At 37.9% G+C, this 24,983-nt stretch overlaps 1 protein-coding gene across 2 annotated transcripts in view; it reads left to right on the forward strand.

Annotated features, from left to right (window-relative positions):
* Positions 1-24,983, forward strand: part of TRPM3 (transient receptor potential cation channel subfamily M member 3) — a gene marked incomplete at both ends in the record, with an annotated part of 383,951 nt that overhangs the window by 328,130 nt on the left and 30,838 nt on the right. Inside the window, 9 exons of one of the 2 annotated variants that reach the window (XM_083884288.1) lie at positions 418-552; positions 3,225-3,275; positions 9,671-9,706; positions 9,845-9,985; positions 11,339-11,368; positions 12,416-12,705; positions 13,575-13,803; positions 16,295-16,462; positions 23,443-23,583. In XM_083884288.1, the coding sequence (XP_083740414.1) occupies positions 418-552; positions 3,225-3,275; positions 9,671-9,706; positions 9,845-9,985; positions 11,339-11,368; positions 12,416-12,705; positions 13,575-13,803; positions 16,295-16,462; positions 23,443-23,583 (1,221 nt within the window). The remainder of the gene's footprint in view (positions 1-417; positions 553-3,224; positions 3,276-9,670; positions 9,707-9,844; positions 9,986-11,338; positions 11,369-12,415; positions 12,706-13,574; positions 13,804-16,294; positions 16,463-23,442; positions 23,584-24,983) is intronic. The other variant, XM_083884289.1, reaches the window with a different exon arrangement.

Consider the following 24,983-nt stretch of genomic DNA (forward strand, 5'->3'; position numbering starts at 1 on the left):
GAGGTGCCACACCACAAATAGAAGGAAACTATAGAAAAGACAGAATTAAAGTGATTTTGTGTGCACATAACAAATATAGCCAACACAAATAAGATGTTTGACAGGAAAAGAAACAATGATAATAATGACAGGGTGAATAAGGTAGAGATGTGATCACAAGTTTTTGGGGTTCCAGTTTCTTTGTCCTAATCTGTTTTTCCTAGAATATTTTAGCAGGCACTCTGATACTCATTTTTGAAATGCAGCCCTGAATCGGAAGAAGTGTTACAGATTAAAACCATGATTATCCCATTTCAAACATAGAAGAACAACCCTCAGAATTTTGTCAGGGTTCCCTGCTTGTGCTAGAATGACTGAACCAGCTGGATGTAGCCTGCCATGCCCAGGAACAGCTTCAACTAATCACTTGCTTTGCAGGTGGGCTCCCTTGAGCAAGCAATGCTGGACGCACTGGTGTTGGACAGAGTGGATTTTGTGAAATTACTCATAGAAAATGGAGTAAGCATGCATCGTTTTCTCACCATCTCCCGGCTAGAGGAATTGTACAATACGGTAGGGCCAGCCTAAGGCAAATTTTCTGTCTCTATATTCACTGTTCTAGCTCCCACTTGTATTGCAATGACATGATGATGATGCACCAGGCAGTCAACACCTGCTGCAGAAATTTTTCGTTAGTCCATATTGTCTCTCTTGTTTGTGTCTCATATAATGTAACATGCTGTGCCTTGCCCACATAATCTGCTGTATGGATTTTGTAAGACTTGAAATAAGCCTCACACAGTGCCAACTAGTTTCTTGCCATTGCAATTCCAGTATGACAAACCTAAGATTTAGGCAGGTGGCACTGGCTGGAAGACAGTAACTGGCAAGTTAGGGGCCATACAGTGGTGTTATATGACTCCTGACAATATGGTTTCGGAAAAAACTTCCAACTCTTAATCAGTCTCTGTTACAATGAAGCACATCCCCATATACCCCCAATGAATTCCAAAAATCAGACCTTTGACTTTTAAAAACAAGTTTGCAAGTTTTTAATCCTTGCCATTAAAATGATCATAAAACTGCACAAGTTAAGTCTGCTTCTGAATTCTCAAATGCAAAACACATTCCAACATTCAGAGTATTATTACCTACTTAGGCAGTAGTTCAGAAAGTTGGCACTTATGTGTTATGAAAAAAAAATCTTAAAACACCATCTAGTTCTTAGAATTCCCACTTTTGTGTGTTGCAGAAGGGCTGTGGTAGGGCTTTTCTTTTCAGAAAGGTTTTTTTCTGCCAGTACTTTTCAAAGCCTTTGTTGTCATAAGCTGCCTCACTGGACTGTTATCTGGAGGTGCTTCACACTGATGGTGACCCAAAGTAATATCAAATATGAAAAGGATTTTTAAAATTTGTTCAAAATATAGAAGAACAGGTATATATGTATGTCTGTGTGTCTGTGTGTAGATATATATATTTATACATATATATATATATATATATATATATATATATGGTGTGTATATATATGCCACCCTAGAGGCAAACTCCCATCTGATCTTTGGTCAGCTTACACTTTGGCTGTTGATGAGCATCTATATATTAAGAGCACAATGCCCATGAGCTTTCTTGTAACAGGGCTAAGCATTATCATTCTTGTACCAAGGCCAGTTTTTACAGGGAATAGGTTTGACAGAAGTCTTCAGTTCTACAGCTAAAAGAAGGGCTTTTTGAACAAATTTATTGCTATAGAAATCAGCATACATTTTTTCATGCACAAATTCCAAAAGACCCAGCCTCTGAAATGCCTAAACTGCCAATTATACTATATCACCAAATGCATCCATAGTAGCCTTAGCACCAAAAAAAAATCACAAGACCAATTTAAAAATACCATATTTCAGTCTGAGACCTAGGAGTGACCTGTGAAGCTACAGACCAGTGAACTTTACCTCTGCCATGGAAAATTCATAAAAATAGAATATAATATATGAATATAGACAAGAGAATCAATTTTATTTCAACAAAGAGTTTACCCAGCTTCTGTAGGAAAATGTTAAGCCTTAGAAATCTATTACCATTTCTGTAATCACCATGCAGGAGAATAAGCATATTGCGTTTGGTCCCCCCCCGCCCTTTTTTTTCCTTTCCAAAACTATTTGACAATATTCTAAAATTTCTAAGGTTATTAAAGAAATGTAGCTGCCATGGCTTAGAAGATCAAAGACGCTTTTTTTGGTTTAAAGACTACTTGAATGTTAGAAAACAGGGAGAAGGAGTACATGGTCCATTTTTACCACAGAAGGACATTATGACCAGGGTCATGGAAAACACTCTCCTGGGACCACAGCTGTTCAGCTTGCTTATGTAAGATCTGAAAAATGGTACCTACAGAAGAGACAATAATATTTTCAGGTAATTTGGAAAATCTGAAGCAGTATGTGAAGAATCACAGGTAAGTCTTATCATGCTCAGAGATGGGGTGGCGTAAAATTAAACATTGGGAAGTGCAGAGCAATGCACATACAGAAACATTGACTCTACATGTGTAGTCATCTCATCCATCATCAGCTACAACCAAGAAGATCTCTCATAAAAGTCTCTTAAAATATCAGCAACAGTCCAAAAAAAAGCAGAAAATAAAGTAAGATGTAATAGTAGTAGCAGTAGTAGCAGCAGCAGTAGTAGTGGTGGTAGTGTAATTGAAATTATGGGAGTCCTCTGCAGAATATTTTTGCAATTACAGCTGGAGTCAAAAGAAGATTGGACTAATTCACAGATTATGCATTTCTGCATTTACATACATATGCATTCACAGGCAGTGGCTTTCAGATGAGACAGCCTCGATGCAATGCCAGGCTCAGCGTGTTTCTGAGCCACCAGTGGTGGAAGTCCTGAGTGCAGGAAGGCTAATACTAAAGCAGCTGGTTTTACTTCCAGTATTTCCCAGAGGTTGTGCCTATTGTGCTGGGTTTTCTAAGCCAGGAGCCTAACCTGATACAAAGGACTTCAGTTTTCATCCAATGTGGCAGTTCATAGGGTTTTCTTAGGGAAGAGTTTTCTACAAAAGAGGAAAACAGGTGAAAAAAAGCTCTTGTGATTGTTTTGGATTTTTTAAAATTGATAACACTGTACAATTGAAGTGCTCTCAGCTGCCTGATTTCTAAACTACCAAGGTGAGAAAGTTATTTCAACATTTATATTTTGTTTAAACTATTTTGTTGTTCTTCATTTGTCCTTTGCAGAGACATGGACCATCCAACACTCTGCATCATCTAGTCAGGGACGTGAAAAAGGTAAGAGTCCAATAGACGGTAGGTTGAAAATAATGCTGTTGGTTTTTTGTAGCTAGATACGATCTCTGTTTTGCATGAGCTTTCAGTCAGAGTCTTCTTCTTCCTGCCAGTACAGAATGTCCTGTTTGTGTGCTCCAAATATGAACTTTTTTGCATACAAAGCACAATTAGCAAGTTATTTGGCTTGCTTTCTCTGTGGTTTTAGATGCTTGAGTAATAGTTCGTCTGCTGCCATAATTGTAGGCTCTTACATACTGTGTAGATTTATGCTGTTACTTGTATTTTTCTATACTTGCCACTGTTGTCAAAGCTACTTTCTGTGTTGCTGGTTTACTCCAAGCCTGTAAAATAGCTGTTCCCTTGTGCTGTATCCTCGCTTGTTGAAACAGTTCCTCATTCTGTATTGTGTGGTACATTATAGCCGTCTTCCTCAGCAAAAATATAGAGTAGTGCAACCTTCCCCTGACCCTTATCATGTTAATTTCAAGAATTTTGAATTATAAAAATCCATTAGAGAGCTGGATAGAAATACTGAAAAGTATAGTGGCAGGAAGGAGATACCACTACCTTTCCCAATGTGCTCAGGATTAAAAGAGTTACAGCAGCTGCAATGAATAAAAATCCCTTATCCTTTAAATATATGGCTCAAGTAAGGAGATTGAGTCTGCAAATGACCTCATCAGCTTGAATATTCTCCCACAGCATGTGCAGATTACAACCTTGCACATTATGTAAGTCAAACCTCAAGGGCTATGTACTTGAGAAAGGATATTTCTGTACATGGAACTAGATAGAAAATTGAAAAAGGAGAGGACATTTTTTCTAAGAGCACAGATTTTAGTGGTTTCTTCCATCAGTGACAGCTAAACAGAATTGAAGTCACCTAAGGGAAGAGAGTAGTAATGTGTCATTTAACAGCTTTTTATTAAGTAATTCTACAGAATAAACAGTAGCATGTTTAGGAAGGTTTTGGTGGCGTTCTTTGGTTACTGTGTAAAATGGCGTCATCATTTTCCAATTATGTGTATTAAGTGACCATTGGAAAGTGTGAAATGCCTACAAAAAGAGACTGCGCATAAATTCCATTGGACTTTGGAGCAGAGTGAAGGTAAAAATTATTTGGAATGGATACTGCTCTTGAAGCCCAAGTTTCCAGAACATTTTTTCACTCAATATGCAGTTATTTATTTGCCTATAAGAATTTGAAAAAAATATAATGTCTTCTACTTTAAAGTATATACCTTGCCAAATGCATTCTCTCCCCCAGAATCACCTTTCCAAATCCTTCTTCAAAGGCATAGCAAATCGTATTTGAGTAACTAAATAATATTAATTTCTTTTCTCTGAGCCCCTAATTAAATGTGTATTTTTAAAGAAACTCTTGAAAGAAAGTCATCAAAGTAGTCAAAGATGATCTATACTCATGGATGTATATGGATAGGCATCAAATAAACTTACACTATATTTGATGATACTATTAGTTCCACAGTGGCTTCTAACTGTTAGATGATGGTTATCTTTCCATAAATTTATCTTTCTTTCCTCTGTTGATATCTAAAATCTTCAGTGATTCCAACTACACTGAGTCAATCTTATGAGCATAGGTGAGGACTTTGAAAACAGATAGCCTGGTGTGGATCTTTAGCACCTTCCTGAAAAAAAATGGACCTCTGAGGCTGTATTTCTCATTTTGTCAGTGATGAGGAGCAGCCAGGGTTCACAAGGAGAAGTGACAGCTCACAATAGCCCTGCCAACTGAGCAGATCCCTTACCAGTCAACCAAGCCATAAATCAGTCAGCAGATCTGACAGCAGTTTAAATGAAAATATCTCCTTGGAAAAAACTTCTTAATGGACACATCACCATTTGACAGCTAGATGGACCATCATGCATGAAAGACAGACCATGCTGCTGATGCTAGTTTTTTGAGTTTGTGTATATTTTGATGCCAGACACCTAATCTCTCAGATATAATTACAGCATCACAGACTATAAATACAAAAGTATGTAATACTTGAAACAATACCTAATTGATATGAAATACACTGTGCATTTACATGAACATCTCAATTTTAAAACCTGCACTATTTAATAGGGTGTATGCTAAAAAATTTATTTGCATCTTGATCATTGTGGATTCTCAGATAAAAAATGGATGTCTAAAAATCACAGAAGCAATAATTTACTACTATTGTACTATATAGCTGTAAAAATCAGTAGGAGGGTGTTGTCTTGTTTTGTTTTGTTTTGTTTTGTTTTGTTTTAAAGACAATCTTCCCTGCTTAATAAAACAAATAATTAGAACAACAAAAGTCACATTATCAGATTCCATTCATGGCAGCCTATAGATACACATGGACACACACATGCACACAAACATATAACACAACAATGTATTTTCCCTTTGGATTTCCAAATCCTGCCGTGAAGAATGAAAGCCTAGGCAGCATATTGTAAAGGTCTGGAGACACAATCTTAAAGAATTTAGGGTAATCAAAATGTGCATAAATTTTGCATGTATTAACAAGACAAATTATGTCATAACGACTCTGCCTCATATCACCTTTCAGTCCTCTCAGTTCCATAACTATGTAGCAGGGCCAACCTGCCTGCATTTTGGCCTCATGGCCATTTTGACATCTCTTGTCAAGGGTCCAGAATTCCACATTTAAGTTTGGCTTCCTTCCATAGACCATACACAGCAGTGTACTCAGGCTAAGCAGAAAGAATCAGATGGTGGCTGTGCTGGACACCCTTTCTAGAGGTGGAGGTTGCCCTCTACAAATTTTAAAAAAAATAAAAAATCCTTCCCTGCCTCAACTAGCTGATGAAGATCAGTAGAAATTAACAGGTGGATTTTTTGTCCATTTATCCAAAACATTGTACATAATTAACAGATCTCAATTCCACTTCAGAGTTATTTGCATTTAAAAAGATGAGGGTTTTTTGACTGCTACTGTACGTCTGCATTTCCAAAGAACAAACTAGCAATATACAGAATTTTGACAGTATTATTTTTGCCTTAACACACAAGCTCAGAGGCTTGAATACATGGTGACACAAAAATGAACTTGAAGTGAAAAAAGTACTACAACTGACTAGCTACAATTTAATCTGGAAATTTCTTCAGGGGAAGAATAGTGCATTAACACAGAAGAGTTTGTCCCAGCATTAAAAGAGTTGTTGATTGTTAACCAGGACAGCTATCTTACCTCAAAATCAAACTTCCTCCTCGGTCATTCTTGACCACATATACGGCACTAGAATTAGTTAATCCAAATTCTTTTTCTTCTTGGGGCAGTTCTGCCCCACTTGCACCACTGTGCTTCATTTACAAGCATTCTTAGCACTGCAAGGGTGGTTCAAGCTGTCTGCTGACAGTGCAAATGCTTTGGCACATGTCTAACTCCTCTCACAAGGATGGTCCAGTTTTCTTAAATAGGGTTTCGCCCTTTAGAAAAGTAATGTTCATGAAATGTGTATTTTTGCTGTGGATTTGGGAGTTTTCTTTAGTGAAGTGTTTCAGTGTTATCTGGGAGGTTTAGATGCAAAGTTACTTTACTGGAAGTTTTTTTATCTAAATCTTTTATGAAAATTTAGAAATCAGAACCGTATCAAGAAACTCACACTTTGTAACACAGGTAGCACCCTGATGCCTACTGTTTTTTCTTAACTGCTGAATTTTTTTTTTTTTTTTTTTTTTTTTTTTTTTTTTTTTTTTTTTTTTTTTTTTTTTTTTTTTTTTTTGTCACTTAGTAATATTAAAGTATTCAGTTTGAATGAAGACCTTAAGATAGAGTCTGTTTAACTGCAACTGCCTTGGAGCTGCAACTCCCATTTCTGCTAATTCTTTCATTCTTATTCTAGTAGAATTATCATTTTACACATTCTGGAGAGAGAAGAACATTTTGAGGGAAAAACCAACCAAACAAACCTAGGAAAATTTAATTTTTTAATTAAAATTTAATTTAATTTAAATTTCATTTTTAATTTAATTTTTAGATGTTATTTTTCTTTAAACTGTTCAGTATAAATATTACCATGTCCAAATTATCTAAGCTGTTACACATTCCTGCAAACCATAGTAATTCCCCCACCCATCAAATTAGACAAGATTAGGAAGGTTGCAAAAGGATATGCTAGAGAACATTACTTAAAAATGGTTGGCAGCTCAGTTTTTTCCACTGAATTTGCTTGATTTTCTGTCACTTCCGGTGCCAGCCCACTGCTGGGTGTGGTACACCATGAGAGCACAACCTCTCTCTCTCCCTGCTCAGCCTTTTCAGTATATTGCTTGTAACATGGCAGCAGGGCAAGAAATAAACACTTCATGGCTGAAGTAGAAGCGGAAGGAGGCTCTTCACATCCTTTTTTTCTCTTCTGCAGACCCAGTTGCCATCTGCTCTCCATTAGTGTTTCTCTGCTCTAATCTAATAAGCACATCTCCATGGAAGACAGGCAGATATCTCCAGACATGCAGATATTTCCAGCAAGACATGATAATCATAAAACTGCTCCATGTGAATTACAAACCTTCTTCTAATGAACACATAAAAAGAGCTGCAGGCTCACTGTAATCTGTATGGTATATCATTATAGAACATTGGATTTATTACAGTGCACTGAAAAATTTTGAAGCTAAGAGTTACAATTTCTGGTCCTTCTGCAATATTGAATATATGAGATAATTTTTTATTAGAGTAATATTCCTTTTTTTTCAAGGCTACTATTCATATTACACACAGTACAGAAGAATAATTTGTCTCTCTTTCCACCTTTATTTTGTAGTCATATCTTTTGCACAGTGATATACAGAGCAGAGAGGGTTCTGTAAATCTGAAGGATTTCTTAGTGAGGTCTCTAGAGCCAGGCAATCTATTCGCAATTTGCTGAATCATGCCTTCTTTTCTAGTAGGGAGCGCTTACTGAAACACCAGCTGTCATCTAGTCAATTCAGAAGCAGTGAGTTAGAGAAGGAAGCAAACTTTCTTTTGGGTTCATTCTCTTCCCGTTAGTCCTTTCCTCCTATAAATGGAGTTTACTTTGTGTAGTTCTACTGGAGGGAATAGAAGAGCAGTTGTGCCCCCACTTGGGTTTTGTTCTTCCTTTGCCAAAGACCCCCAAGAGACTTGACTGGCACATCTGTGAGTGCAGCACAGCTTGAAGTAATTCAGCAGACAAGATGTCCCCTTGGGGTTACTGCAGCCAGGGAATAGAAGTGCCCTGTTAACTCAGAGCAAATTCGTATGCAGTGAGAGACAATCTGTTACTGAAATCTATCTTCATAGTTTTGCAACCCAGAAGAACTGGAGCATCATAACCTTAGTGATGCCATTTTCAGATTTGAAAGTGAAGAGAAGGAAGATGTGTGCAAGGGAGTTCCCATAAAAAGGACAGTGAGATGTGTATGTATTTGTCATTCTTCTTCCTTTCAAGTTAAAAAGTACGTGCTGAAGACATCATATATGTATACATATACATACATGTACATGTACATAGACAAACATGTACATATACATATCTATTTAGATATAGATATATAAAAATATCTATCAGAGGGTAAGAAAGGAAAATAAATGGAAGGAGAAGTCTGTAGACATCTTTTCCAGGATCCTGCTGATGACCCTTGCCACAAACTCAGTTCATTTCTTGTGAGACAATCCCCATGGCTCTGCTGGAAATTGCATAACTAGATAATGTGTTTAAAGGGGCTTTTAGTAAAATATGTAAGGAACTCAGGTAGGGAATATGTAGAAAAATTGCTAGGCCTATAGTTTTCTTCATAAACAAACCTCAAAATAATTAGCCACAGATATTTTGTTTATTACAGCTTTCATACATACTGATGCTTTCCTCATTTTTGTTGTGAAACTTTAGCAGGGGTGTGTATTCTTTGAACATACCGCCAAGACTTCATGCTGACAGATTCTCCTTGCCCCTAGCAACTAGTAATAATGATAGCTCGTGTGCTGTGTAAGTCCTCTAGAATTGTAACACCAAACTTACCTCCTGCCCTTTCTTTCCTGGAGCATGGGAAGGAAACACTGCACAATGGGAAGGAGTAGGTCCCATGTGAACAAAAGATTTTGTGTGATGACACTTCACCATGCCTTGACAGTTCAGATGAGGCAGTCTCAAGAGATGCCAGCAGAGATGTGAGATGCCAGGATGAGTTGTGGGTGAGAGTTGATGCAGGAAAAGTGCTATCTTGCAGAACTCTAGAGTCCAGCAACTGTGCCTGATTTTTCAAGTGTATCAATCCTCATGCTTTTTTTTCTGCAGTCATGTTCCTTGTTTCCCCAGCTGAAGAATATGAGTACTGTGTACTGACGTTATCTTCTGTTACTTCCAACAAGTTCTTCACCTTCTTATTTAACTTATGTCTTCTTTCCAAGCGAGAATATCCAGGTTTCGGTTGGATCTATTTTAAGGTGAATTAATTAACCAGCATAATAATACATTCCTGCTTTTATCTATTTAATTTGTTTTATTCTAACATCATTTTAAAGTACATTTAGCAATGTCAGTAATTAGCATTTCTTCTCCCACCATCCTTGTTTTCATTGCAGGGAAACTTACCTCCTGATTATCGGATCAGTCTGATTGATATTGGATTGGTGATAGAGTACCTGATGGGAGGAGCATATCGCTGCAATTACACCCGGAAGCGGTTCAGAACACTCTACCACAACCTGTTTGGGCCCAAGAGGGTAAGAAACAACTTTTTTGCCATCCTCATGACTGTACCAACCGGTAGGGATTACCATAGCTTCTTACATTGTTCCAGACTGGTGGGGTCCAGTGCACACGCTGTTCATTCTACAGATTCATTTATATTATGTGCATTGCAGTTATCTCACCATAATGCATCACAAGCCAGACACTGACACAAGCTATGTTTTTTTTTTATTAATTTAATGAAGAAATTACTGTGTTCTGCTGCCCTGCTGAAACCGGCACATAAAACAGTCTACTCTGACTCTAAAACCTGTAATTATAAGTATTTACAGCTGTTAAAAGACAAATCTTTTGACCTGCATCAATAAGGCTACATTTCTAACTCCTGAGTTAGATTTGAAAACTTCTATTGTTAGATGCATTTCCTATCTCATGGCTCATCTCCTGATTGTGATCTGAAGGTTTCAGGGCAAAGAAACCCATAACTCAAAACTTATTATTTGGATGTGGCTCCAGCAGTCGTTGGGTTCATTCAGTATTTTTGTGGGTTGCATGTTTGATAAGTTATGCCACTGTGAATACAAAGAAAGGTCTTTCTAAAAGACAATAAACAAAAGCTGTTTATTGTCATCCATGTTGCCATTGGCCCAATCCAGCATGAGCAGGAGTCTGTTCAGCTACTTCCAGTAAGATTTGTAGTTCATTTTTTGTCTAATTTTGCCTCATTTCAGATTTTAGCAATAGACAGCACTCAAAGTATTAATAAGTGTCTGTCAGTAGCAATGGGTCTGTGAAATCCTTGCAGACAACTACTTAAAATCGGTTTGTTTCCTTATGCTTTTCATTATGATTCTTCTCATTTGAAAGGAAAAGACTAATTGTAGCTTGTGGGAGAGACTTCCTACCCTTAGTCACCCCATTGAGAAAAGCATTTGAGCAGTTATTTCACTGATACTGAACCAAAGCACAGAGCAGCTCCACAGCAGTCAGTAAAAGTGTTCCAGAGCAGTGGCCAAAACACTGAAGAACTCCAGAGAAATCCATTCTTGCCTTATCAGTGGTCCCTATCACTTTTTCGCTAAAGCAGCCCTAACCAGTTGTAATTTGTACCTGAATCCAAATACACGTCTTCTCTTGTGGTTTTGATTAAATAGTGTCAAACTCAAGTTTGAAATAACTACATATATGTAATTATTTGATTGGTGTATATGTGTATATGTGTATATATATACCACTACATTATATTACATTATGTATATATTATCTATATGTTATTGTTATTCTATGTCACTCTACATTCATATGTATATATGTGTACACAAATAGCTGTAGTTTTTCATCACTATTCTGTGAGAAATAACGTTTTTCTAACTTTTTTTGCACAGCCAAAAGCCCTGAAGCTGTTGGGAATGGAGGTAGGCAAATCTTAATGTCTTTTTCTTCTTTGACAAATAAAAACTATATCCAGATAATGTTTAAATTCACTGTAATGAGAGCATGAATAGTATTTTTCATCCAGATAACTTTTTTACACAGAAGGCAGATTAAGAAACATTCTTAATAGAAGTCCAGGAGATAGCTAAGGAAAAACAGAGATCTTCTCTAACTATGGATCTTTTTGGTTTTTTGTTTAATAAGAAGTAAACAAAATGTTTCAGTCTGGCAGGGCAAGCAGAATTTCAGTCAGATAGCATCTAACTAAAAACATGTTCAGAGAAATCAAACACTTGCAGAGAATGATGCAGAAATCTTTATACAGGTCAAAGTCATCTCAGTTTCATTGGCACTTTTGGCTACCCTGGTGGTTCAAGGGGATAGTACTATTTTCATGTTTGTTTATTTTATACAACTGCTTTTGTTTTTTCCATCTATAGACACAGGACAGAATAGGTCAGCTCATCTGATAAAAGCAAAAGGCTAAAATGGGAAATAAACTAAAGGCAACAGAAACAACAATGGAGAAGGAAGGAATAAACATGCAGAATAGGAGTAAAGAAGGGAGACTGCTACCTTTGTAAGGAGATAAAGGGAGAAAACACAAGAATAAGCATAAAAGGAATCTTCAGCAGAAAATTCCCTGGATATGTATTTTCTGGAGGTGGAATGAGGCAGATATATTGCAGCAGATGGTACATTTGCAGTGAGCTCTTAATTTTATTTTAATGATGGCTTTTCCAAAATGGTTCTGGATATTGTGTGATTGTACTTTTTGTTATTAGGGAGAAAGAGCAATTCAAAGTGACAGTCCAAGGCTCTGTTTCCATGTTTACTGTCTTCTTAATTACAGTGCATGCACTGATACCTTTTTTATTGTTTACCTATGTTAAATATTTTGTCCAAAAAATGACGAATGGGCTGGCCTGCAGAAAACCTGTTTCACATCTTAGGTATTGATTTAAATGAATTGTGTGAATTGATTCAGTTCCATCACTGATGAAAAAAATTCTCTATAATTCCCACAGGATGATGTCCCTTTGCGTCGAGGGAGAAAACCAACAAAAAAAAAAGAAGAGGAAGTTGATATTGATATGGATGACCCTGAGATCAATCACTTTCCCTTCCCATTCCATGAGCTTATGGTGTGGGCTGTGCTGATGAAACGTCAGAAGATGGCCCTCTTCTTTTGGCAACACGGGGAAGAGGCTATGGCTAAAGCACTGGTCGCCTGCAAACTCTGCAAAGCCATGGCCCATGAAGCCTCAGAAAATGACATGGTGGATGACATATCCCAAGAGCTGAATCACAATTCCAGGTGAATTTCCTTTCATGTACACTTTACTGAGGAAAGAAAGAAAGAAAGAAAGAGAAAAAAAAAAAAAAAAAAAAAGAGAGTGAAGAAAGATTTCTGAACCTGCCTAAATTTTCTTATCTGTAGCTTGCTTTCATTTCTAACTTGTGGGAAGTGCAATCCCTTTAGAGAGAATCTAAAGGATTTTTAAACAATCTGTCTGCCAGAGGAGCAAAGTTGTTAGCAATATAACTTCTGAAATGAGAAGATGTCAAGAAGACAGTGAAATATCTGTATTGTTTATGTGTTCTCCCTGAGGCCTCAAGAGTCAGACTGCAACATTTCTCTGTGCTTTGTCAGGATACTCAGTACCTACCCAGCAGAACCGTTATTGAAGTCCTTATGAGCACAGTATTCAGGCAGAAGTGTTAATTAACCAAGAGGTCATGCTTAGATGAGCAAGGCAAGATACTAGATTCCATAAGAGTCTTTCCTGATGTTAAAATTTTAGAAATTTAGGATTTTAGAAAGGATAGTGGACAATCATTCTTCCAGGAGGCTTGACCACGAAGCCATGGGCAAACAGCAGAGAAGCAATCCCTTAAGCTGCAGTTAACCAGAGGATTTCAGTTAGAAAATGTCAGGGAGGTGGGCAGGGAGGTGGGAGCAGACAGCTGGTAGGTGTGGGTGCCTCATCACTGCTAAGTTGGGGCACTTATTTATATGCCTAACATCAGTCACTCACATTTGAAAATGTGGGTTTCCATGTAGAGTCAACATCACAATGTGCAATACAGAAGGTGACGTGCCCTTTGCAGAGAGGCTGGAAGTTGCAGAGAGGTGTTTTGAGCACAGATAAAGGTGTATGCTGAGTGGATGTCCCTCTGTTGCAGGGACTTTGGCCAGTTGGCGGTTGAGCTGCTGGACCAGTCGTACAAGCAGGACGAGCAGCTGGCAATGAAACTGCTGACCTACGAGCTGAAGAACTGGAGCAACGCCACATGCCTGCAGCTTGCAGTGGCAGCCAAGCACAGGGACTTCATCGCTCACACCTGCAGCCAGATGCTGCTCACTGACATGTGGATGGGTCGTCTCCGCATGCGGAAAAACTCTGGCCTAAAGGTCATTCCTGTTTTAAAATAAAATTAACATTCAGAAAATTATAATAGATGGTGACAGAGTTCACAGCAAATCAGTTATAACTGTCTAAAGTAACCATATTTCAGATGCTTATTTGCAATGACGTTAAGCAGTGTATATTCCTCCTGTGTTCAGTTTTTCACCTGGGGCTTATCATAAGCCTAAATTCAAAGCACACAGCTTAGATTTTTTCATTCCCTTTTTTAAAGTCCCCTCTGGCATCATTTATCAGAATAAGAATTGAGCTAGGAGGTTAGTGTGTCATCCTGCCTGTATACTTGAGAAGTTAGTCAAGAGTTTTAAAGTTAAATAAAGGAAAAGAAAGTGTAAGTGAATTAACTGTTAGGGAAAGGTGCTGATCTGACAACCTTCCCCAGAACAGGCAAAGTAGGCAGCACAAATTTCTTTGCAAACCCTTGCAAATCTTCCTGATGGCATCTGAAGGGAGTCCTTTAGAGGGTCTGAAAGACAATTAGATTTTCAAAGCTGTTAAAGCTTTACTCCTACAGTTGACAAAACTGCTAACAGTGCACAGTGAATTCTGGGATGAATTTGAGTCCATGGCATGTTTCACAAAACAGTCACCAGTTCGAACATACTGAGGATGCCTCTTCCTCCCGGATCACTGAGAAATATCTCAGTGAAGGGATTCTCTCTTCTGCACTAAGTGCCTGTGTGAAAATTGGTCATTACTCAGCTGTGTTGCCATGTGAAAAGATGTTCAGTAATGGCAAGAATGCTTAGGAGTATATGCATTGCTTCCAGACTGTCTTTTAATCCAGTGAAAGTTATGAATGAGAACAAGTGGCTGATAGCATTCCTATGCAGGACCTGTGCATGCATGTATGTTGTCCTGCTACAGATTCAAAATATTCTCACATTTGGAGACATTGCTACTATCTATTTCCTGAGCTCACAGGCCTATTATCCTTCAGAGGGACAGCTGCCTTCTTCACTCTTTGGCTTTGCAGATATTCAGCCTAGGTACATGAAGGTCAGCAGCAACTGATTTCCTACTACATGCATTCCACTTTTCAGCAGACATTTCTTAAGTCCTAAAATAGTCCTTTATTTCATCATTTCATAAGCCTGGAGGTATCAGGTTCTGTTTCCTTTGAGCTTCTTCTAACACCAGGGCTTCACAAGGATCCTTTACTCATTTTCCAGTCTTATTTCTGTATCTTATTTCATTGAAGCTCATTAGCAGAACTTGTTTAAAGCTAAAGCAGGTTACAAGCTACATGAGGCAGCATGTCAAAGAAATAGATTTGCAAGCATGAGTAACGGTTTATTTCCCAGAAATAGTTTTTTTCCCTTTGAAACTGACAGTTGGTAGGAAGATTGAAAATAATTCTTCAGATTCTTGCTGAGGATGTATCACACCAATGGAAGGGTTAGGGGCAGCTGTTAATCCTGCCTGCTTTTAATAATAGCCTTTCTGTGAAGCCAGGTCTTCCTGTAACCCCCTCTCCCTGGACCCATTGTTTTGTGAGTGCAGGAGCAGTGCAGGAAGCTTTTCAAGGCTGGGTACAGCATTCGCTTACACTAACTGCTCCTCATTGTGTACTTTGGTTTCAACAGCACACAGGCTGTCTCCTGATATGATGAGCACAAGCACTCTCCCTAACCTGCCAAGAAGTTAACTTTCTGGTTTCACTCTCATTCAGGGAGAGATTTATAAGAAAATAATTCTCCATCAAATTGCAGCATAACCAGGAACAGTTATTGTGCATGTGAATACAGACTTTGCTTTGTATTATTTTGATATCTATTCAGTTGTACTGATGTTTTAACCCAAGCATCGTTTATTACTTATATGTCCCAAAAAGATAATTTTAGTGGTTTCTACACTCCTGCATCTAAGAGAGGGAAAGCAGAAAAGGAAGAACTGGTATTAACATGACCATTACACAGCTGCCTGGTTACTGAAACAAAATATAGGAGGACTGCATATCTATGCACATCAGCATTTGCTTTGCTGGCTTGCCTTATCTCCTCAGATTCCCACATAGTTATACTTCTTTGACTACCAGTGTACATTAAGCATGGACACAAAGAGCTATTAACCCTCTCCATGGAAATAAATACTGTGTGTCATTTATACTGATATTTTGTATTATGTAAAATGCAGATATTTGCAGGTCTGTACACCCATGTGGTCCCACCTACACTTGACCTTATATAATACTTTGTAAATATATTCTAGTATGTAGCATTATGCATCTGATGTAGTGCAAGCAGATAAAACTTTCAAGGGCATTCATAGCAACACTAGTAGAAGTTACATGCTTTGATTCAGTACTCTGGTAGCATTATCCCCAGTGGCAAATACTTTATTGTCATAGAAACTCCCAGGCATGTGTATCTTTCTTGCCCTAAATTTCTTGGGGAGTTGTTCCTTTGATGCTAAGTAACCATTATGACCATAATCTGTTTTCTGTGATGATTATTGTTATCATTATTATTGCTCTAGGTAATTCTAGGAATTCTACTTCCTCCTTCAATCCTCAGCTTGGAGTTCAAGAACAAAGATGATATGCCCTACATGACCCAGGCCAACGAGATCCATCTTCAAGAAAAGGATCCAGAGGAACCAGAGAAACCAGTGAAAGAAAAAGATGAGGAAGACATGGAACTCACTGTAAGTTCTCACAATAAATCATCAGCCTCAATGCTGTCAATTCGTTATTCCTACCTCTGTAGGCATTACACACCATCTGATGACTAAATATAGCACATGATAGGATACCACTCTTCACACTCCCCTCTCCTCCATGGGACTCAAACCACACAAGTTGCCTTAATTTTGTCTCCAAGCTACAGCAGTGCACAGTGATGTTGTGCTGTAATATCCTCATATTTTGACACAATTTGGTGCCACATTGTCTGAACTAAGTGAATTAGATTTTAGAAGCACTCAGTCATGAAAGATGACCTCTCTGCTGGAAAAGGGCTCATCTTTGGTTAGAGATGCCAAAAGATTCATGGAAGCCAGATATTTTTTTCTTTTAGTTGACTTCACTAGAGCAGTCAACTAGAAGCTTGATAGAGAGTAAGCAAGTGCAAACAGGCCAGAAAAATCATGAAAACTTACTCTAAAATTCTTTTTGTATTTGTGGCCATTACATTTCACACAAACACATATCCAGTTTTTAATGCACTGAACACATTAGCAAGCAGCTAGACAGCTCCACTTCTACAACTCAACAGAATTGTGTAAGGAGAGGCTTGTCAGTATTAGTAACATAACCTTTGAGGAATAATTTACACCACAAAGAATCAGACAGCTAAAGCTCTGAAAATGACACAGTTCATCTACCTCTTGTGTCTTGTTCCTGTAACCTCTTGTTCTCACACTTTTAGTTTGGGCAATTATCATACAGGCTATTACATCTGCCTTTGTCTCATTTGGTTTGGGTTTGGTTGTGGTGTCTTTGAAAGGCTTAAAACTCAGCTCCAGTTGGTCAGGATAGAGGTATACACATAAAAGGGATTTGCCTAGTTTAGTTAAAAAACAAAAACAAAAACAAAAAAACCCAGACTGTTTCCCACAGGCAAACAGCAGGAGCTGCCCACAGGACCCCGACTGCAGGCAGGCAGAAGGACCTGCCTACAGGACCCAATATGCAGGCAAGCCGAAGGAGCAGCCCACAAGACCCACCTACAGGACCCGTTTGCAGGCAAGAACCTGGCTCTTGGGAAGGACCAGAAGCCAGAATAGCAGCAATGGGGCATTCTCTGCTCATTAGCTATTGATTGCCATTTACTAACCCTTGGCTTCTAATCCCCTTATGAAGTGCCTGTTCAAATCAAAGCACTTTGCAAGCTGCCTTTTACCTGGCAATGGGGAGAAATAAGGGGAAGATGTGCTTTCCATCTCACTGTAGTTATCCCAGCTCCTGGTTTCTTGTCTACAATACTGTTTTCTTTTTCCCTTCTCCTGTGAGTGATGTGCGCAGTGGATCTGCTATTCCAGATGAACCTTAGATGTTCCCCCTCTTCCTCATTCCATGTGCTGACAGTCCTATTGCTTTGTTCTGTCAATGACTCTTCCCTTTATTCCTTCAAATTCAGTGTATCACTCTAGTGAAGTCTCAGGCACTTAAAACCTGTTCTATAAAATAATACTTCTTCCTGTGGAGTCCAGCAAGTTTAGAAACAATATCTTTGGTGAAGCACTACTCACTTAGTTATTTCGGCATATAATATACCATACTGTAGAACTTCTGACACAGCTATTTCACAGGTGCCCCTCAGTGGTGAGGAGAGGCGAATTGTTAGCAGAGAGATCTTTGCATGTTTATGCTTAGATGCCACAGGCAGTTACATTTAGTCACCTGCCATATTTTGAATATAAGAAAAGAGTTTAGACTGAAGTTTCGTGTTGCTTCAGCCTTAGTCAAATGGTCTGGCATAAAGGTCAGGCTTCTTTTCTACCAATCAGATGATGCCTGAAGGATGTTTTGGGAAGTGCCTTTGTGAAGTTTCCCCTTAGCCATGGTATCCTTTAATACATTAAGGATACCTTATAAATACTTCAATAAGATTAATAATTTATTTTGCTGGGATATCATAAATGTTTAATCCATTGCTGAACTTTGAATAAATAGATCAGTCACGCACCTAACTTGAGTTTTGTTCAGCATAAAAATTAACAAACAAAAGTGATGTTAAAAAAGCGTTTTATCTTTTCTGGCAAATAATACATAATTGAAATAATCTTCCTGATTCTCCTTCTAATCATTCCAAATGAATGCCCCTCAAGCCTCTGTATTCATCATGTTACACCCATATATTCTCTCTGCTAAAATGAAGACAAAGAGGTCTCATCTAGGAAAGGTCTGTTCATTGATTTCCTGTGTGTCTTGCACTGCTAAACCCAGGTGACTAAATAAGGCCAAGGAGTCAGTTTCTCCTTCTGTACTGCACATATGCAGAGTGCATGAGGTACAGGGCCACAGTGATCTTTTCCCTATTTTACACCTCATTTGCACAGAAAAATGTGATCAGCAGACTACAGCAACAGTGAAGTTAAGTCTCCACATCGGTGCATCTGTATGCAAGTATGTATTTGCTTTATGCTCCTCTTAAAGTGTCTGGCAGGTAACTGAACATACGCATATACTATGAAGATGTGTTTATTCACTGTAAACTACTTATTCACACCTGCTTTTAGCTTTATAAAAGATACATGAGAGTGATAAGCTCACATTTCTTTAACACCTAGATGCTAAGAAACAGGCTTATAGCAGCTACTCACAAAAACATATTTGAATACTGCTCTCATCAATGCTCCTCAGCACCAAGAAATTCACCACAGTTTATGTATGGAGCAGGCAGTTATTAAGCCTGAATATTAAACACAGAGGAGTAGAAGGGCATTAAAGTCTAAAGGCCAGAGATATTTTCTATTTGTACAGTGTCCCAGTCAAGGCCTTAAATGCTGAAATTCAGGTCAGTCAGAAACCCCAGAAGTATATCTTCCTTCCAGAATAAGCCTTATTCTGGAGGCCATAACTTGGAGCATCTTTAACTCTATTCAGTGCCTTATTGTTTGGATAATAGTGCTCCCTGGCAAATGGTTTTATTTCAGAACACAGAGTAACTCACTTAAGTCCTTTAAAAATGTTTCTGTTGTTGTTTTGTTCATTTTGCTCTGATTTTCCCAAATTAATAGGAAGTTTGGATTTCCAAGAGCGTCACTGAGTTAGACTGAGAACTTTTCAGCTGCAGCAAAGCTAGTTCTGTTGGCCTCTGGGATCACATAAACTCATCTGTGTGCTTAACATTTTCTCAGTGGCAAGAAATAATCAAATATTAATCATATCATTAAAAACAGAGAAAAGTCTGAAGATCCATGTCCAAGTGCCCCTGGCCCAACTCACACTTCCAGTGGAAGACAAGTCTCACAGCATCTCATATGCCAGCAACAAGGCACACCTTCATCTCTTCTGGAAAACAGAACTGGGAGACACTGCTGATGGTCTCTAGGCAGAAATTCTGATCCTCTCCATGAAGAGAGGTTCTTTCTTCCTCCAAAGATTTTGGAAACCCTCCATATCACCACCACCACACATGTGCCCTGGCACAGTCTGTGTTCTTTGCCCTGGTCAGCAGGAAGGATGACTGAGCTCCTGACACTTTAGTCCTGTTCCTCTGTGCTCACTGTAACCACCAAGCACATGCAAAATCTAATTTTACGCATCTGTAAATTGAAGACATTAAAACATTTTTCTACTAGTGTTTCAGGGTAGAGAACAGAAATCCTAGAACAACTACCATGGGGGCAGCACTTTCACACACAGTGTAGGATTCAGCAGGGTGTGCTGAGCGAGGTGTCTCTACACAGCCATGTATCATTTCCACACCAGTTCTCTGTGTACTGGGATAAGTCTCTATATAGCATGTAGGTTTCACACAGGATGGAACTGGAAGAGCCTGTATTCATTCCAGAAAGACAGAAATTCCTATTATTTAATTATAGAACATATAAACATAGTGTAGGATTGTTAACATATATTAATGCAGAAATGTTCAACACAAAACTCTTCCCTGATAGTTAATTATCAGCAAACAGTCCTCAATTACATAAAACAAAATCTGGCCCAACAACAACAACAAAAACCCAGATTAATAAAATCTCCCTGTAAAAAGCATGCAAACATCAATCCCTTCAGGCTAAAATGATGCAGTTGTACTGTACTTCACAATAAGGTTGAGCTGCTCTTGAGCTTACCTTGCATGACTCATGGTGAATCATGGACAAAATCATGTATTAGAGAAAGAGATGCCGCCCACACACAGCAGTGTATTGAGTTGTTCCCACCCTACTGCATCCCACTCCAAGGAAAACATTTGCTCACATTTGGCACTGCAATTATTCTGTTAACACAGTTACTTAGGTTATTTCTGAATGTTTCTAATGGGGAAGCTTTTCAGTTTGTTAATATTGAGGTATAATTAACAGTCAGGAACATCAGGTCAAACCTAATCCCTAGCCATCTCAGAGAAATTCCCCATCTGTAGTATGGAGGAGGGGAGAAGGTAGTATCATATGATAGAATTAATTCAAAAATAATTATAACGAGATAAAATTATGGCATTGTTATCAAGAAGAAAGCAGTAGCAAACAGGAAATCATAATTCATAAGCTTAAGCATAAATCCAGATATTGAAATAGCATTATCATAAAAATATCCACAAGTCACTGATTTAATTGAGAATTAAGTCTGTCTCAGAATTTGTAAATTTGTAAAATTGTGAAGGATTTGAACTCTGTAAAATAATCCCTTTCACTAAAGCATGGCATTGCTCATTTGTTAAAGCAGGCAGCATTCATTTTCACTCTGCTGCAAAATTCCTGAGCACCAGAGGACAGCAGAGACAAAGCCTTGGGAAAAGCTACAGAAAACTCTGTAGCTCCAGATGGCAGTTTTCCCTTAAAAGCATGAGTAAGTAGAGAGAAGCAAACAAATTAACACCTTCTTGGGCTATAGTATTCCCAGAGCATTCAGATCATATTCATTTATTTTTTTCCCCAAAAAACACACAATCAATGATATGGATCAAAGGATCACTTTGATTTTGTGGAGTTCAGGTAACGGTATTTTCTGTGGAGGTTTTGTAATTTCTGCTACTGTAGTTATATTCAGTTAGTCTCATAACCATGAAAACCTTTTTCCTCTGCTTAACAGCCACTTTGTCTTTTTCCTTTTTTATAAAAGTCTTGATGGACTTCTGCAGTGTTTTATGTGCTCTGTAAGAGCCAACAGGAGGTACATTTAAATTTTTTATAGGTAATGTTTTATTTGTATTTATGGAAATTAAATTAAGAATCTTCAACCATTAAAGCTAAAGGAAATAGGTTAACTTGGTCAAATCAGCTTTAGGTTTTTGAGACAGTCCCAGCAGGTTAGTTTCAGTGCAGTATACTTCTGTCCTGAATCTTTATTGTATTTTATAGAAAACATGCACAGCAACATCTGTGTGTTGTCAGATCCAATAATGTAAGGATCCACAAGGAAAGTAATAATACCAGAGGAAAAACTAACTGCATAAATGAAATTAAAGAGAAGGATCCATATGGGACCAAGCACAATCCTAATAATGTGACAAATACCTACACTGACTGAAAAAAAATTTATCATTACAAATATTATTTCACAGGAAAAAGACCTATGAATATCTCCATATGAGGCTGGAAAAAAAAGAAGAAAATATTAGATTGTGATTCTTACTTTTAAATATGTGAGAAGTGCATCACCCGTTCCTGCAGGGCTCTAGAACCTGATCAAATAACTCACCTGAAACCAATTAGTTAAGTATGTGCTGTGCATCCTGTTGAATCATAGAGCACAGATACAGAGAAAAAGAAGGATCTTTTCATAGAAATACCATATGTCTGGCATCTAATTGTTCCCTTAGTTTTCCACCATTTAACTTGCGGATGAGGACAATGCTATCTTCACTGTTGGTGGCAGTTTGCTTCAGTTAACATAAAGGCACAAGGGTGCCTTCATCTACTTGTAGAAAAACATTATAGAAGCATTGAAACAAATGCATCATCATGCAGTCCCTGCATACTTAGATTTGTCCTAAGTCTTGCAAATATTTCATGTGTAGGGTGCTGCATTCCAGAGGTGCATCCACAAACTAAATAGTAAGAACTTGCAAAGGGCACAGTGAGCTAAAATCCAGTCTTAGTTCACTAAATAATTGCTTCAGACACTACATTTAATGAACATTACACATCAAATACAAAGGAACTCCTTTTAAACACTAAGTTCAGTGATTGTAGTTCAGTCCTTCCACTTCTCTGCAGCTGATAATGAAAATTAAGGATAAACAAACAAAATATTACCTTCATTTGACTGTTTTGCACTCATAGCTGAGGATTTCTTATGTTTGTTGAGCTTGGTGTAGCTTCTCAGTCGGTCTGAATTGCAATGGTAACTGTGAGATCAAACCTAACAACACAATGCATGAGCAGTCTGGAACTTCACTATGGAAGAAGCTACAATTGTGTATATGGATATTTTAATTCAAGGCCTTTCTGCTGTAGTGAGCTTTACTAGTGAGCCCTCTTATATCCATGTAAGCTTCACTGTGGGATCATGGCCTGGGACAGGTCAGTGATTAACTTGAAAAGTGCCACTGTCTTCTTTGCTTCTAGTTCAGTGACTGCAAACTCATTTTCCCCCTGTTATTCCCTCTCAATCTCAGCCTTATGAACTTTTCCTTGTTCAAAACAAATATTTACCTGTTTTCTGTCTGCATCTGTTTATTGTATAGAAGTACACCGCAAAAAACTGTTGTCAGGTAAAAGTGTTTCTGTCCATACAGCAAAAAGGAGAAATATTCTCCACATCTTATTTTTGTTCACTAATCAGGAATTCCACTCTCAAGCTGAGGGAGGAGGCTAAAACGATAGTTTTCTATTTTCAAAGTATCAAACAGAAGCCTTCCTGCAAAAAAAGATAATTTGGAAGCAAAGCTTTTTATACCTAACTATGATCACCTGGTTTTATCTAGAGATCAAGAACAATTTCCTCCTGACATTTCAAAAAATAGTGTAATTTTTCTTTCACAAAGAAAGAAACACAAATATATCATTTCTTGTAGGCAATGCTGGGACGGGGGAATGGAGAGTCCTCAAGAAAGAAGGAGGATGAGGAAGTTCAGAGCAGGCACAGAATGATCCCCATTGGAAGAAAGATTTATGAGTTCTACAATGCTCCCATCGTGAAGTTTTGGTTTTACACAGTAAGAAGTCCTTCCTGTTATATTGATAATGTTTGTACAAATACTGAAATTGGACTAAGGCCATCTTTTGTGTTTCATTGTTGTCTACATTTATATGTATTGGAGGGCTTACATATAAATAGTTTAATAAAAATGTTTGGTGGAAGTCTGCCAGTATTGCAAACCTTTCAAAGACTTTTAAAGACTACTATTTCATTCAGGAAGTCAATGGCTAATATTTGAATGATTGTGTATGTTTTTCTTTAAATAAAATGGTAAAGGGCAGTTTGCTGTAGTTCTCCCAAAGAATTCCCTGTAGGAGAATTAAAAATAGGATCACTTCCAATTGTAAGCCTCGTGGGAGGCTGGTCTGAGGCAAAATATGAATTTTCTAATAATTGATGAAAAAAAGAGACAGTGAACTTCTTTCCTTGGAACATTTTTATTGTTTTCTGCTTTGACCAGCCTGCAGAGTGTCCCTCAGAGAAAATGTGCATGTAAGTACCCACAAGATATCAAAGACATGATTGACAGCCAATGTACATTTTTCAGGAACAAATTAGGTTAAATCAGTGTATTCTCCCTGTGTTAGAAATAAATGGACCTTCCAAAAGGATCAGAAAAATATTATGCCATGTATTTCAACTACAGTAAAACTGTACCAGAACTTCCTAAGGTTTTCTCACAGCTAAATTGATAACTGCTATATTAAAGTTAGTATGTGAAAAAAAAGGTTTTGGACAATTAGTTTTCAAGAGTAGATATTAATTATTCATTATCAAGCTGAAAGCAGGGATTAGAAAGGATGCCATCAAGTTCTCTTCTATATCAGGTGCTATCTGATATTTTTATTCAAAACTTGGATGATGGAATAGAGATTAGTTATTATTTTAGTTGTTATTTAATTATTATTAGTTATTTTGCAAATTTCACTAGAGTGTAGAAGGATAAGACTAAAAAGATCACAGAAAGGAATCCTTTCAGTCTTCTTGGCTGGAATATTCCATCCCAGTTCAGCTTCTGCGTCATATGACAAGTGTGGACTGGTTTGAAAGACCCCAAAAAGGAAGAATATTTCAAGAAGTTTGTAGAGCTTGGCTTAAGGGGAGAAATTAAGGAAGTGAGAATTTTCTCTGTTTAAAAAAAAGAAAAAAGTATGCAGAAGGAATGTAACAGTTTTCAAATATGTCTAAGTACCTCCAAATCCTCGCTGCATAGGACAAAAAATAACACCCAGACAGTTCTAGGTAAGAAGTTAGGAAACTTTGTAACTGCTCTAAGAAGTCCTGTCATGAACTGTGTGAGGACACACTAGATTTTCCATTATTAGTGATTTCTAATCTATCTCATCAAGACATATGTCCATTATGGTACACTGGAATTAATCCTACCTCAGCCCAGTGGAGCTGGCTGGATGGTTT

This window comes from Zosterops lateralis (genome assembly GCF_965231275.1).
Source record: "Zosterops lateralis genome assembly, chromosome: Z".
Taxonomy (NCBI): Eukaryota; Metazoa; Chordata; class Aves; order Passeriformes; family Zosteropidae; genus Zosterops; species Zosterops lateralis.